Genomic DNA, 16437 nt, shown 5'->3' with positions numbered 1-16437 from the left:
CTTTAAAATTTTAATTCTTATGATTTCTGGCAAAGATGAAGAAAAATATTTTTATTCACATTTTCAATTCAACTTAAATAACCAGCACATGTTCAACGTCAAAAACAAATGACCTATAGAGCAAACCATCAACACCAATAATTATAAGCATTACCTTTCCATAGATTTTGACATTGTGTGCACACTTCTTGCAAATGGAGTTTGTACTGCTCTTGCTGGAAAAGGAAAAAATTTTTTCATTATATAATAATTAACTGACAATTTTCTTGTAAATTAAAGAATTAATTTTTAAGATGCATGATATTTCAAACTTGAACTTAGCAAACAAAAATACTGTTTCAAAATTTTGTATTACCAACCAACAGGCAGAACCGCTTATATTTAGGTGCTTAGATGCATCCAAATATAAGATCATCCATTCAATGTATATGTTAATGATAAAAACACTATTTCAAAGTTAAGCATCGGGGATAAAACATGATGCCATTTGAAAAGCATGAGAGAATCTTTAACAGATATGGTTGGATGAAGGTTAAATTGGATGCGACTATTCAAGTGAATAAAAACTGGCCAACAAAACTTTCCGGGAGAAAGCAAATACAAAGCTCCCTTCCTCAATCTGTTTATTTTTGATGATTATCATTTTGATTATTGTTATCCTCACAATATTTCAATCGTTATACTTTCCAACTTTTGTCATGTGCCCTCTCTGAGTTTGTAAACTTCCAAGAAATTGTCAGCTGAACACTTTCTCATTTGATGCTCTATGAAAGGAGAAGGGCACTGTCACTCAACATTTTCTTTTTGACATATATCCTAATTTTGATTCAATAAATGATTATTCTATCACAAAGTTTCATAATTGTGAGAATTCTGCTAATTGATTTTTTCATTTTTAGATAATTGTTATTTCATCATCCTGTGTGAAAAGAAACCTAAAATCATTTGAATCACACTAATATGATCAGTGATTCAAATGTTATTTTTATTGAACAGGTTTCTTTAAAAATCCTTTTAAAAAAATGGATCCAAATATGGACCTCCTCATTTTAAGAAATCTGAAAATTTCTCTACCATTTATTAAGTTATTTTTATGAACCTTATTATTATTATGTTAAAAAATTGTGCTCTTTCCGATTACGCAGTCATCACAAGTCATGAATTAAGTAAGATGTGTAAATTTCTAAGTTTTTAAAACTGCCACATTGTGTCACACTGATTGTGAATCTATTCATAATCATATTTATTATTCACTTGATTTAAGACACTGAACGGGAAAAGATAACAAAATATCAGGACCTTAAAAATGATCTAAAAACGACATGGTCTCTGAAAGAAATAAACATCATACAGGTTGTGATAGGAGCGACTGGCTTAATAAAAAAGAATCTTCAGAAATACTTAGAAGCAATCCCTGGAAGACCAAGCTGTAAGGAAATACAGATAGCAGCCATAAAGGGAACAGTATCTATTCTTAAAAGAGCCCTCGGATATAAATTTAAATCATAACAAAATCAAGTGTTAGCTCCAGGAGGGAGCCCCTTGATATCTTAAAACTTACTGAAGTATAAAAAAAGAAAAGAAAAAAGGGAGATCATTAATGATGTTATAAAAGATGAGGCCATCCATTAAAATAGATCATAGATAACCCATAACCCAAAGGATCATAGGTTGACAAATATGGAGCAGAAACCTCATTTTTTAAAAGAAATATTCTTCAAAATAAAAGTGAGACAAAATTCTTTTAAAAATGGAAAGTTAGGACAATTTTGTTTTTGAATGAGCTGAATTTCTGTGACAATAAAGAGGAACACTCAGCAGCTAAAAAGATAACAAAATGCTTTGCATGTCATGCTGTCATGCATTCTCATCTGCTACATTAAAAAAAAAAGAAAAAGATTTCTCTGCACAATTATATAATTTTATAGTCGAGACGAATCTGCACATATAACTAATTTGTATATGTGCAGAACAACTGACTCAAATGAAAGGACAAATGGAAAGTCGAGTCAATTTTCAGAGAGCAGAGAGAAGGTGATATTGTTGAAAATCTGGAAGTTAAATTAGCTTTGTAACCTTTTTTTAAATAGTTAAATTACAATTTTATATTATCTTCTTATTCATTGAAATAAAATAATGAAGTCATCATTGTCAATTATAAATTACTATATTGTATGCATCACTGATCTACTTAAGGCATCACCATGTGTCAATTTTTTTGGTTTTCTGCCCTTCAGTCTTATTTTAACTACTATATATGATTGACTACGTTTCAATTATACCAGTCATCATAGGAGCAACTGGGCTTATGAAAAAGAACTTTAAAAAGTACATAGCAAGCATACCCGGTGAACCAAGTGCAAGTGAAATACAAACGATTGCACTGAAAGGGACGGCTAGAATCCTGAAAAGATCTCTTGGTTGGACTCACTAAAATAGGGGTAAATGTCAGACATCTGGTTGGATGTCCCATCCCCTAGAAGAAAAAGTTTAAGAAAAATGAAAAAAAAAAAAGGAGATTGACTATGATTCCTACTTTTAATAAGCAAAACATCTAAATAGAGCTAAGGAATCAGAATCAACATTTTTTCTTCAAAAGGCCAATATATAAGGAAAAAAGTTTAAGAACTAAAACCACTATAGAGTTTTGCTGGGTAAAATTAATTTTTCTTATTTTTTGTAAAAATAGATATTACAGAGTGGAACAATAAAATTGTCGCCTTACAAAAGACGATGTGATTTCATTTCCGTCTGATGAAAACTGGTTTTCTTTTTTTGTTGCAGACCATCTACTAGTTGGCCAGTTGTGTACAAATCCCAAGAGCGATAGGAGCCTTCTATCATGTCTGAAACTGACACAATGTTCAATGCGTGAGATTGGAGATGTGCCGTTGTACAACTCATGCTCTCTACCGGTCTAGGTTATGGTAACAGGACCATTGCCAGCATCCTCAAAATGCAAGTCCAGATAACAGGGATGTATCCAGGGTGATAAAAACAAAGTTTCTAGCCATGGTTATGGTCTTTGGTGTGGTTTCAAGTGAGGGTCACATCATACCACCTCACATCTTCGAAGTCAGCTTTAAAGTCCAGACCAAAGTGTACCTGGATGTGCTGAAGAGTGTGGGGATTCCTTGGTGCAATTGGAGGGCTGCTGGCAGATTCTGAGTGTGGCAGCAGGACTCTGCACTAGCCCACAAGTCCAAAGAGACCTAGGTTTGGCTTTAGACAGAAAGCTACGACTTTGTACCCTTCCCTCACTGCCTCCACTCCTCCCCCGAGCTGAACCTGCTGGACTACTTCATTTAGTCATACATTGAGAACATCACCAACATGACCTCCTACAACACCAAAGCCAGCCTGATCGCCGCTTGTGGAAAGGCATGTTCCGAGTTTCAAACCAGTATTGAGGCGGTGATTGAGGCTGGAGGCAGCTACATAAAATAGATGTCATCTCTACTACATAATTAAGTTACCTGAATTTGTTTTTTACAATAAAAGTTTTAAAATAAAGCTGTGGCATTGTTTTCTTTTGACAATTTTAATGTTCCACCTTGTATTCAGTGTTCAGGATATGTTTTAATACTGCAAATAAAAACTAGCTCCATGATTAATAGGTTATATCAATCAAAGCTTTCATATATTAATTGGGTAGATTTAAAACATTCAAAACATTAAAATTTCAAATATCATAATTAACCTCTGTACAATACAGACCAATCAATCTCGTATGTATCACTAGTCGTTTAAATCTATGATAAATCAAGAAGTTATCAATCACCTCAACAAAGCAATTTACTTAGTGATAAACAATACAGATTTTGTCTTACAGGATCAAGAGCTGTGAGATTGATTATAATATATAGGATCAGTAAATCACTCAATGTTTTTTTTTTCTGTAGCAATACCTCTTAGTATATCTAAAGCCATTAATAGGGTCTGGTATAAAGAGTTGTTCAAAAACTTGCTAGTTATGGAATATATGGCAATGTTTTCTCAACCATCAAATCTTTTCTCTTAGCTTGGTCTTTTAAAGTAGTTGTTAATGGGCAAAATTCTGGAGCACACAGTATGAACTGTGTTGTGCTTTAAGGATCTATTCTGGGACAAACCCTCTTTCTGTTCTTCATTAATGGTTTTGCAAATCACATTCAAAGTTCATTTATTGATATCTATACAGATAGCAACTGTTTATGATAGCACTTTGAAAAGAATTATTAATCAATATCTTGCAGATTCTCTCTTTCCAATTTAGAACATGTGATGCACTTGGAGAGGGAGTGTCTACATTGTAGTAACCCATTCCTTTAATAAACTACTAAGATTTACTTTTACTTCAAATCTAAAAAATAGAAAGACTTGTATCTGTTGATTGCTGCAAAAATGATTGGATCATTCTACCATTTCATATTAAGATGAAATACTGCTGTCATCTAGAGAGGTGCTTGGCTGAGGTCCAATTTCTGGTTCTCCCTTGTTCACAACATAAATTTGTCGCTCTATTATAACTAAAAAACAAAAACAACAAAAAAAACTTCACTTTTTTTTTTCAATGTTCTTACTGGGGATGGGGAATCCTTTTGGATGCCAGACATTCACCCGCATTTCAGAGATGCTAACCAAGATATCTTAAGATTCTAACTGTCCCTTTACAAACAACTGTCTCTTGCACATGGTTCACCAGGTATATTCGCCAGTTTATGAAATTCTTTTTCATGAGTCCAGTTACTTCTATAATTACTGGAATGATGGAGATCTTCCCGTGATTCCAGTTTCTTTTCATGTTGTACATAAGACCTTGATATTTCATTATCTTCTCCCTCTTAGCTCTGTTTAAGCCAGCATCATTATGGACACTGATATCAACTAGTGTTACTACTTCCTCTTATCTCATATCACTATGTCAGGGTTAACAGTTGCACTCACAAACTGACACCATTTGGCAAATAAATCAACACAAAACCAAATTTACAGATCTTTTCTCTTTCCCCTTTGGAGAGGCTAATATAACGCATGTCATTCATTATCTTTCCTCTCGAGAAAAACTTACAGCTCAGCATGGAAAAAACTCCTTTTTTTTTTTTCCAGATTGGGTTTGTCATTGGAAATTTTCCTTATGTGAAATAAACTACATTACAATTATTTCATCATATATTACAATATTATATTACTATATTACAAGTATAGTAATATATATTACAATAAATATTATTATATTACAATTATTCAGTATCTGATGAAATAATGTTTTATGCAAATTAATACTTAAGATTTTACAGGAATGTTGCTAGCATGTTGTGAATTTAGTGCAAGAAAAATCAATTACATTTGGAGATGAAAGGTGTTACAAAACTGCTACAGCACACCATTTTGACCCTGTTATTAATGGGAATTCAATTTGTTGACCGCCATGTCCATTAAATGATAATGATAATACAACTAAAATTATATGAGTGGATGTCAAGATTAATGACTCCCTCTTTCTTATAGTTTGTACTTAGAGCTGAGATTAAAAGTTATTCTAGCTAGAAAAGAGAAGATTACGTCATATTTTTTGTTATTTTAAAAAATGATGTAAATTTCTTATGAAGTTATAAATTGAAATGTGCATGTCATATTAAATTTTTCATCAATTCTGGACAATCCCGAGAAAATTTCAAACTACATATTTTAATGAGTTATTCTTTCTCCAAATTGTAATATGCTGTTTAAATATTTGCATTTTTGAATTATTAACGTAATTCTAGCAAATTAAAGATGGTTTTTGAAAAAAAAGAGAATCAACTAACATCAACAATTAGGGATGTACGGATTAGCAAATTGGCCGATTATCGAGTAATCAAAGTGTGGCAAATCAGCAAAAGATTTTATAATGACTAATACGTTAAACCATCTAAGAAAAGTTCATTCAAAAGAAGCAAACGTTGCAGATAAGAAAAGTAAGCACAATGAATATTCAGGGACAGATATTCCAGGAACAAGTGGCAGCAACTATGAGCCTCCAGCTAAACACCAAACTACAATATAATCAATACTAAGTAACCAAAAAGAAAGTTTGTGATTTTAATGACCACAGGTCACAAGAGATCCATTATCTGATAAGAGAAATGATTGTTTATATTCAACTATATTCTGTAACATCTGACATTGGATTTAATAGGCTTATTGCAAAACTTTCTCCAAATTCCATCAAAAATGTACTTCACTGAAAAAATAATTTCAGATATATTTACAAAAGTAAAAACAAAAATTCCATCATCTCTTAGCAGAAATTACAGACATTTATTTGACTACAGACATTTGGACAATCACGACAGATAATGCTCTCTTTCTGAGTTTGACAGGTCATTGGCTTTCAAATGACTTTGAACAGTGCAGAGTGTTCCATTCCGTGGTGCACACACAGGTGCAAGTGAAGAATTGTACAACGTTTTGGATAAGTATAAAATCTTCAACCAAGTTTTTTTTTAGTCTTGTAGGAACAAATATGGTTGCTGGTGTCAGGGAATGTGGCTTAGAATTAACACTTGGCAGTGATGAAATGGTTTAAATTTAATAGGAAAGAGAAAAGTAATAAAGTGGCCAATTACTGATTACCTGCCGATTAATAAGTAGACCCCTATCAACAATGTTATAAGAATGTTAATGCAGTTGAAAAACTTGCCTTTGAAAGTTGAAAATAAACAGTAACCCAATAGATACCATGCCTAATGTTATATTGGGATGACAAGGATTCACATATTCTCTTCCACAGAACATTCGTTTGGAATATATAGATAAATCATAGAAACATTTGATAAATTAGAAATATTAAAATAGAATTTTTTTTTCAAAACAGTTTTTTTTTTTTTTTTTTAAATATTTTTTACTTTATTCTTTCAGAATAAAATTCTATCTTCAAAGCTGACCAGTATTGTGTCTCATTTAAAAAATAACCCTTTTTTTTAACATCTGTACTATGGATGTAATCTGGAATATTGTTTTGGCAGTAGAACAAGAAAGCATCACATGTGCTGATATCTTAGAGACAGGGCATTCATTTAAAATCATTATATTATAAATATTAAAATTGAAAATAGAATTTTTTGATGCAAGATTATCAATTTTTATTAAAAAAAAGAAAAGAAAAAAGAGATAATACTGGTCAACTTTTGCAAACTTTAAGTAAAAAATAGAAATAAATAAAAATCTTGCACTGACAAAGGCTTTTACTTTCAATTTTAATATATAAGTATTTTTTATAAATAAAATATTTATTATCCACAGACATGTTTCATGTTCACTAACAATCATCAGTGTGGCTTATATAACTGTATGGCCAATTGAGATATTTGAATCCTGAACATGAATGGCTCCAATTAAAAAGAAAAGTCCTGTTTTCTTTTTTTTATGACTAACTCAGAGTCATTACCACTATTGAGTGATATTGGATGTGATGAGATGGCAAAAATTAAAACTTTGACTTGTCAGTCTAAGTCAATAACTCATGTACATGGTGCAATGATATTTCTTTGCATTTTCAACTGTTAATTTTATGCATATTTCTTTTTTTGGTCCCCCGACAAAAGGAGGGTGGGCCTGTAGATTCGCTCTTGTCCGTTCATCTGTCCGCACTTTTCTCAATAACTACGCCTTGTAATTTTTTGAAATTTTACACAAACATTAAACATGATATGAGTAAAGAAGTAACAGAACGGATTTTCCGGGAAAACTATTTGCCCCCCTACAAGTGCCTTTCTAGTTAAAATGACTAAAATTGACACTTTTGTGCTTATATATATGAAAAAAAAAAAATATTGATGCCTTGGATTTTTATAAAACTTTCTGTAACTAACTGATTTCTATATAATTTTGTTTGTCTATACTTTGTGATAACTCTTGGGTGTGCCTCAGGGGCTCTTTTAGAGGGCTAATAAAAACATTCTATTTTTGGGACTATTTTACCATATTTGTCCAAAATTTTCTGTGTATGTCTATTTAGCATGGTGCTGAACTAAAATTTAAATATGTTAAGGCCTTGAGGACGTTTGGGGGTTAAATTGAGGGGGGATGATGGACTTAGTCATTTCTTTTTTTTGCATGGTTCAGAAGTCAAATTTACATATGTTAAGGCCTAAAACTGCCCTGTTTGTTAATTTTCACCAGGATTTGACATCCCCTGGGGACTTTTGGGGGTAAATGAGGTGGAGGGGGGGGGGGAATGCTGAACTTAGTCATTTTTTTTTTAAATGCCTCGTTCACTGTGCACTCACATGGGACCATCTATGCTTCCCTTGTTTTTTACTTTTTTTTGTCAGTTTTGTTTTCATGCAAACAGTGACTATATTTCCATTCTTATAGGCACTTTTGAAACTCCAGATTTGTGAAAAAAGAAACTGAGTTCTTTGTACAAAGAAGGAGATTTCTACAATATCAGTAGATGACAGAAAAGTAAAAAACAATTGAACTATTGACTATAAAGCAAAAAAATGCATCATCATTGACAATGAACATAGCAAGTTTATGCGTGTTATCATGTAGAAGTCTTAAGTTATAATTTTATTCTTAACAGCACCCATACAGAAGATTGAACCTTCAACCTCCAGAAAACCGTTACTTAGAACTGATTGTTACATAGCACATACTCGTTATGCCATGGGTCCTTGTGGACGTACTTGAAGTAGGTTAGAGGTTACATTGTGAGAATAACATCCAAAATGAGAACGGCAATCCAAATCATTGTATAGAAATATTGTCCACACCCTGCATCTATATAGTCAATGTCCGCATAGACAATTGTTTGGGTCATAGGGTTTTTTGTATTTTCAATTTTAAAAGAATGTCATCTTGTTGCTTCAGCATTAATGATGATTTATATCATAAAGAATATCTTCAATTTTAGGGAACTTTGAAGGAGTGGTGGTGATAGGTCTACTCAAACATAATTTTTTGTCTACAAGTACGATTTAACAAGAACCTAAAATTGATATTATCCAATTGCTCTACTTCTTTTTGATTGTAGTTCCAAAAACAGTTAAAACCAAGTGCGGTAGTCTAACCGACAGGAATAATGTGTCTTTTACTGATTAATATTTGAACACTGTTTAAACACCAAACTCATTAATTTGCAACACTTTCTTACCTGTCTTGTTGAAATTCTGATCGGCAATATGTACATTTAACAATTGGAAAATTATTTCGACATTCCTAGAAAAAGAAAAGAGAATGAAAAATAATGAACTTTGAATACAAATTAGGTTCTATTAACAATATTCCTTTAAAAATATCATAACAGAAAGAATTTGAGGTATTTCATAACTTTTGACATTTAAATAATTTAAACATTAAAACAAGAATGTTATAAAAACACCGAAAATGAAAATATCTATTCCTAAAATATCATATATACATGTTCTGCTTATACATTTTTTTATGATTAAATATGAATAATTTATTGAAAACAAAAAGAAAATGGTAAAAATCCTATTTAAAAAATACCTTTATAAAAATTTTGATTACAAAAATGATGCCTCCCCATTCTATTTGCACTCCAGAATGAAAGGAAATCAACAAGTTCCTCTTCCTGCATTTATGACTTGCACACTTTCTCACTGTCAATATAATTTTGTAAACATGGCAGATGTGTTTCATCTGTTTTTGATTTTTTAAATTATAAATTGCCCGCCATATCTAAACTAGATTGTTCTTTTGAGTAAGTTAAAGTGATTATCCAATTGTTCGATTTATCTTTTGATTTTATAGTTTTAGTTTTATAAAAATTCAGTTCTATAAATCAATCATCAAACGATTAGCATAATTAAATTTTACTTTCAAAATGATATTAAAAAAAATATTTATGAATTTGTAAAAGTCTGACCGATTTTATCACAGAACAGATTTTTTATTGTTTATGCAAATGCAATTATCTTTCCAAATCCAAAAGTAAAAATATTTTCTAACACGGAATTAAAAAAAAAAACAAGAAGGTGTTTAATAAAAATTCAGATGATCAAAATACAAATACAAAAGTAAACAATGTGATCGATAACCAGCACGTAATGTATACAGGAAATGGCCTAGCTGTATTTGTACTAATGCTGCACTTTTCACTGCTTAGGATAATTCATGGTATAAAGGGGATGTCAGTACTTTCTATACAATAATAGAAATGTATTAAAATAGTTAACTAAAAATTTCTACAATAAATATTATTTCCAAGATGATGTAATGTTTTTTATGTCTTGAACAATTACCCTCATCTTGGTTCTGTTCATAATGTTTCAGACATACTCTCCAGACTTTATCATAGTCGATAACGTTATGGGAATTTCAAACTGAACCTCCAATTTAATTCGCTGGAATTGATTTCTTTCATTTCTCCTTTTGGATATCTAAAAAACATGGAACATGACATTAGAGCAATGTTCTGCAATGAATTAAATAAAATGTTCAGTTTAAAATTCCCAAGATGATGACAGAAGAAAAATATTGTTTGATCTTATCTTTATTCACTTGTGTTCTGGAAGTATTTAGATGATAAAAAAAAAAAAAAAAACTAAACTGACAGTGCAGAAAAAGTTTCAGATGTCTTATATACAAGTAATTTCTTTGTTATTGAAACCTCAGTAGATTAAATAAAGGAGTTAGCTTGAAACTTTCAATCGAAAAAGACCATAGAGTTGAATGGCTGAAATGTTGTGAAAATGGCAACAGTCACATGTAAATAAGAATAGCTCACCTGCAAACCATTGTCAACTAAAACAGAAATGATGAGATATAAAGCTAAGATAATGGTACGTTCAGAATACATCATGTCCTTCAAGATGATGGCATTGCTGTTGTTGCTGTTTTTTTTTTTTTTTTTAAAGATTTATAATTTACTAGCGGGGGGTACCCGGGTGTTTGTGTCGGGGGTGGGGGGTGGGATAAAAAGTTTTGGTAGGTAAGTATGAAGGATCGAACCCGAACCCTTGAGGCGAAGTTGGAAAAAAGTGCAACGTTAACCACTGGGCCACCACGAAATAGTAACGGAAACAGGTTTGAATTTATTTAAGTATTAAGGAATTAGCAGGTGCCCGTACTTAATGACTTAATGAGGTCAACTTTGACTGCGGGGGCAGCTTTTTGTTTTATTTTCATTTCGTTTCCCCAAGATGTTGCGGGGGGGGGGGGGGATGAGTAATGAAAATTTTTGAATTTTTTGAAAACTATCCCACTTTAAACCAAGAATGTGTCTAAGGCAGTGCTGATGAAACCTCTCGAGCTGTTCTACATGTGACTGGCACAAGGTCCATGTTTTAGAGGCACAGAGTAGGGATGGCAATACACGTGTTTGATATACTGACATTTTAGTTGTCAGAATTAGATCACCATCAGATCAGGCCCTATCTTGTAACCTCCCACATGCGTCTGATGTCTTGCTGATTCTCTGTCTTATTTCCGTATCAAGAATGCCATCATTTGATAAGGTATCACCAAGGTAGACAAACCTTTTTACAACTTCAAGGCGCTTTCCATAGACAAAGATATCAGGTTCCACATACAGATCACCAGGAGCGGGAGTATACATGACCTTAGTTTTCTTAAATCCTAACTGTCAGTCCGAAGCAGATACAAGCATTCGTGAAGAAATTCAACATCAATTGCATATCAACTGGGGAGTGTGTCACCAGGTCATTATCATCAGCATACAACAGCTCCCTAACAAACCCATCACTAACAAGTGTTTTGGTTTGGAATCTTCTGAGGTTGAACACCTTCCCAGTCGATCGGAATCTAACATAAACACCCATACCAGTCACAGAAACCAAACCAGAGCACAGCAGTCAGATAGAGCAACAACAATGTTGGTGCAGCTATATCACCCTGCTTCACTCCACTATTAATGGGGAATTCTTCCGATAGCCAACCATTAAAGTCAACATGACCCTTTATATAATGATGGAGTTGCTTGAACTTTTCCATCAAAGCAAGTGTATAACCAAATTTTCTCAACACTTTCCAGAAAGCTTCATAGTTGACTGTGTCAAATGCCTTGGTTAAGTCCACAAACACCTTGTAAAGAGGCATATGCTGCTCAATATACATTTTTCCAAAAGCTGTCTAGCAGAAAACACCATATCCATGGTCCTTTGTCTACCTCTAAAACCAGACTGGGATTCCGGAAGTATATCAGAGCAGATATACTTCTCCAATCGGTTTAGTAAGAGCCGTGCAAATACCTTCCCAACCACAGCCTTTCCTTTGTACAACATAATCAGAATGTCATCTGTTCAGTCTTGGGCAACCAAGTCACCCTGCCATACAGACAGTATCAAATAGTGGACTACACAATGTACATTGACACCACCATGTTTCAGCAGCTCAATAGGAATGCTATCAAGCTCAGTGGCTTTGTTTGAGTTTATCTGTTTTATGCAGTCAACTGTTTCCATAAGAGTCGGTTCAGCATCAAGTTCCGGACAAAAGGAACACTGAGGGATACTTTATATTGCAGCAACATCAACATTAGATGGATTGTTAAAAGGATCACGAAAGTGTTCATGCCATTGATACATAATTTTATCAAGTTTCTCCCATCCTTCGCTAGGAGTGGTGTAGTTGCAGAGGATTTCGGACCATAAGCCTGACAAAACAAAGCGTAAAATGTCTTAACATCTCTATGATCGTAGGCAGTCTGTATCTCACTAGAAAGGTCAGACCACATTTTTTTTTATTTGGCGCACACAACACTGAACCTCACTCTGCACAGAAGAGAAGTGGGTAGCAAGAGCTGGCCTGTTCAGAGGTGAAGAGTTGAGAAGTTTCAAATGAGCTTTCCTCTATCAATTTGAAAGTAATTAGATTGGAGATATCAGCAAACCAATCTCAATGTTTTGTAAATATATATATATATATATATATATATATATATATATATATATATTTTGTTGTATAGTATAAACTCCTAAACTAATAAATCAGATTTTGGAATATATATATTCTCAGCAACATTGTAATAATAGACATATTATTTTTTTTGTAAAGTTTACCATTTAGAGAGTGTGCATATTTAAACTTGCATAAATCTATGACAGACTTTTAAAATAAGTTAGATATGAACAAATTAAATAGAGAAAAGTATTGCCCTAGAGCAAATTTAGTTTGCTCAGTCCCTATGTACTGTTCATAACTTTATGTGCATATATATATATTAAAAAGTTTGACTAATGTCTAGGTAACCTACATCTAAAATTTCAAGTGTTTAGACCCAAAATTGGCGGAGAAATTTGGTAGAGTCTGCAAAGTTCAACTCTTTCAACTTTTTGCTCAAAAACTGATTAAAAAGTTTGCTGCATGTCTGAATACACTTTATGTAAAATTTCAAATGTTTAGACCTAAAATTGGTGGAATAGTTTGCTAGAGACTGCAAAGGTCAAATCTTTTGAACTTTGACACCTTAGCAGCCACATTTTCAGCCAAAAATTGATTAAAAAGCTTGCCCCATGTCTGAATACACTTTATGCAAAATTTCAAATGTTTAGACCAAAAATTAGCTGAGTAATTTGGTAGAGACCGCAGAGATCAAATTTTAAAAAATTTGACCCCTTAATATTTACTGTTTTGGGCTCAAATCAAATCAAATAATTTGATCCATGTCCAAGTAACCTACATCTAAAATTTCAAGTGTTTAGATCCAAAATTGGCGGAGGAGTTTGGTGGAGTTTTCAAAAATCAAATCATTGAACTTTGACCTCTTGACAGCCAAATTTCTGTCCGAAAACCGATTAAAAAGATTTTCCCAAATCTCAAGTTTGTAGACTGAAAATTGACAGAGTAGTTTGGTAAGGTAATGTGCACACGCATATACAGAAAATTTCACCTCTATAGATACATTTTTAAAAGAATTGGTGCATGCGTGTGAGCATCAAAAATACGTGCATGGTAAAATCCTAAACTATTGAAATTATTATGAATTATGGAATATATTCTAGTAAGCAATACTAGACACTATAACGTTCAGCGCTGGACAAGGTCCACACTGCTACTTAATTTGGCACTCATAGTCTTTAAATGAGTAATAAGTATGGCTAGGACAACAGCATATTCTTTTCATTGTTTTGATTCTTGAGTGTGTATCAGTTGACATCTTATATACTTTTATATAGAGCGATGTGGTTCTCTGTTGATTAACTGTGTCTAACTTTGTCGGATATATACTTGAGAGTTAAAACAATGAAAAGAATATTCTGTTATAGCCCTAGTTATAAGTACATTTCTCCTTTGTCCATCAAGATGAAACTTATATAACTGGATTCACAATAAAATTTAATTTAAAATGGTATTTTAATATTTTTGTTGTGATTTGTATATTCAAAGAAATTGCTATTTAAATCTGACTATTAATGACAAAACATGTCAGCATAGTATGCCCGCTGGTGGTAGATCACTTTTTGCAAATAAGCCATTGGGGGTGTGTTCACATAAATACTCGAAACAGAAGTACCTGTCAACGACATTTCTAGCTGTTTTAGCTAATCAGGGAAAAGAATTGTTTTTGCTGCGGAATTCAAACACAACACGCATGTCTTTCCAGTCAAACGTTAGAACATCTCAAAGTTGATGCTTTGTAGTACAAAGATAAGTAAAGATAGAAACTGTTTAATAGCGAATATATTAATTTCCTTTGTCCTAAAATTTGAAAAGAATTGATAAAAACTTTTTTATGCACGAATCGATAGAAGTCGTGACAAGCACATATCAACATGAGAACTTTTGTGTGCCAAGACGTGCACACAAAAAATCTGTAAACAAGTGTTCGTCAACTAGCTTACAAAGTATCCATTTTATGTTTGTTATTATTTAGAAAACAAGTTTTTCATTATGGACAGGAAAAGAATATTTAAAAAAAAAATTATTTGAAAAAAATTAATCAACAATGAACTTTTTTTGTTGTTTGTTTTCAGGTCACAAAACATCTCAAAGTTAACGCTTTGTAGTACAAAGATAAATAAAAACAGAAACTGTTCAAACGCTATTTAATAGCGAATACATCAATTTCTTTTGTCCTAAAATTTGAAAAGAATTAGATAAAAACGTTTCATGCACGAGTCGATAGAAGTCGTGACGAATGCATATAAACATGGGAATTTTTGTGTGCCGAAACGCACACAAAAAAATCTGTAAAAAAACGTTCATCAACTAACTTATGAACATAAAGTATTCATTTTATTTTAGATATTTAGAAAACATAAGTTTTAATTATGGAAAGGAAAAGAATATTTAAAAAAAATAAATTCTTTGAAAAAGAATAACCAACAATGACCATGCTTTTAAATAAGTTAAAACACATAAACCACTTATCCAGTTAAGTAAAAGAATAACTTTTATTGGGTTTGTTTTACAATCAACAGACATGAAAAAGTCACCAAAAAACAAGTATATAACAAATAAATGTTACCAAAGGCAAATTACTTTTCTTTTTTTTTTTTACATGGAGGTCATCACTTATCAAGGCCCGGAAGCCACTCGGGGATAAGGGTTATTGCGTGTACAGTAATCAATGGGATAGTATCGTAGTAATTATTAGTATTGGAGATTTGATAGAGTGTCTTACTTAAGGGGGCGGTTTGTTAGGAATTTGTTTATGCTGGACTTGAAGACATCCAAGTTGTAGTCAGGTGGGAAACAGGCAAACGGAAGAGAGTTCCACAGTCGTGCACTTCTAAGAAAGAAGCTCTGCTCATGGAATCTACATTTGGATTTAGGCACAGATAAAGAGTGGGGAAAATTAATGACAGTAGTTTCAGCTAGACGGGTGTTTTTCGTGAAAGATTGGCAAGGGGGGACCAGAGATTGGAGCTCAGACGAGCACTTGCCATGGAAATAATGATAAAACAAAGACAGACTTGCAATGTCTCTTCTGTGGGAGAGAGGCTGCATGAAAGAGAAAAGAGCATCCCCCACTAAGCTACAAAGTCTATTTTGTACTCTGTCAAGGCAGGATAGGCTGCTTTTAGCAGCTCCTGCCCAGATGTGGCAGCAGTACTCCATCCTTGGACGTACTTAGCTTTTATACAGATAGAGAATTGCATCAGTAGTGAGATATGTTCTAGAACAGTAGAAGGATCCTACCATTTTCCCAGCGTCCTTGGCAACAGACCTGATATACGTGTTCCATTTCAAATCAGGAGTAACGGTCAAACCCAGAAGCTTGTCAAAACATGGAGCCTCCCCATTTTAATTATTGCCAGATGGGGATCAGAGCGTTAATGATGTAAAGATAGAAGCTTGGTTTTGGATGCATTAAAAGTAACCAGCCAGCTCTTCCCCCACTGTACCATGCGCTCAAGGCCAGAGGAGAGAGAATCTTCTACCTCAATAAATTTTTGGTGTTGCAAATGTTTATTCTGTTCAAAAAACAAGTAATGTCGAGTGTTATATGAGAACAAGAAAAAAATGACCGCAATGTCTCTTGAA

The 16437-nt window shown here is 32.9% G+C and overlaps 1 protein-coding gene across 3 annotated transcripts in view; it reads right to left on the bottom strand.

The window, feature by feature from the left end:
• The window catches only part of LOC145248046 (uncharacterized), a 62463-nt gene that overhangs the window by 29751 nt on the left and 16275 nt on the right, over window positions 1-16437 (bottom strand). For all 3 annotated transcript variants that reach the window (XM_080109778.1, XM_080109779.1, XM_080109780.1), the window contains exons 2-3: window positions 9122-9186; window positions 155-215 (exon numbers count right to left, since the gene is read on the bottom strand). In XM_080109778.1, the coding sequence (XP_079965904.1) occupies window positions 155-215; window positions 9122-9186 (126 nt within the window). The remainder of the gene's footprint in view (window positions 1-154; window positions 216-9121; window positions 9187-16437) is intronic.

This window comes from Euprymna scolopes, chromosome 26, assembly GCF_053919585.1.
Source record: "Euprymna scolopes isolate OS-2025 chromosome 26, ASM5391958v1, whole genome shotgun sequence".
NCBI lineage: Eukaryota > Metazoa > Mollusca > Cephalopoda > Sepiida > Sepiolidae > Euprymna > Euprymna scolopes.
This window is presented reverse-complemented; position numbering and strand designations above follow the sequence as displayed.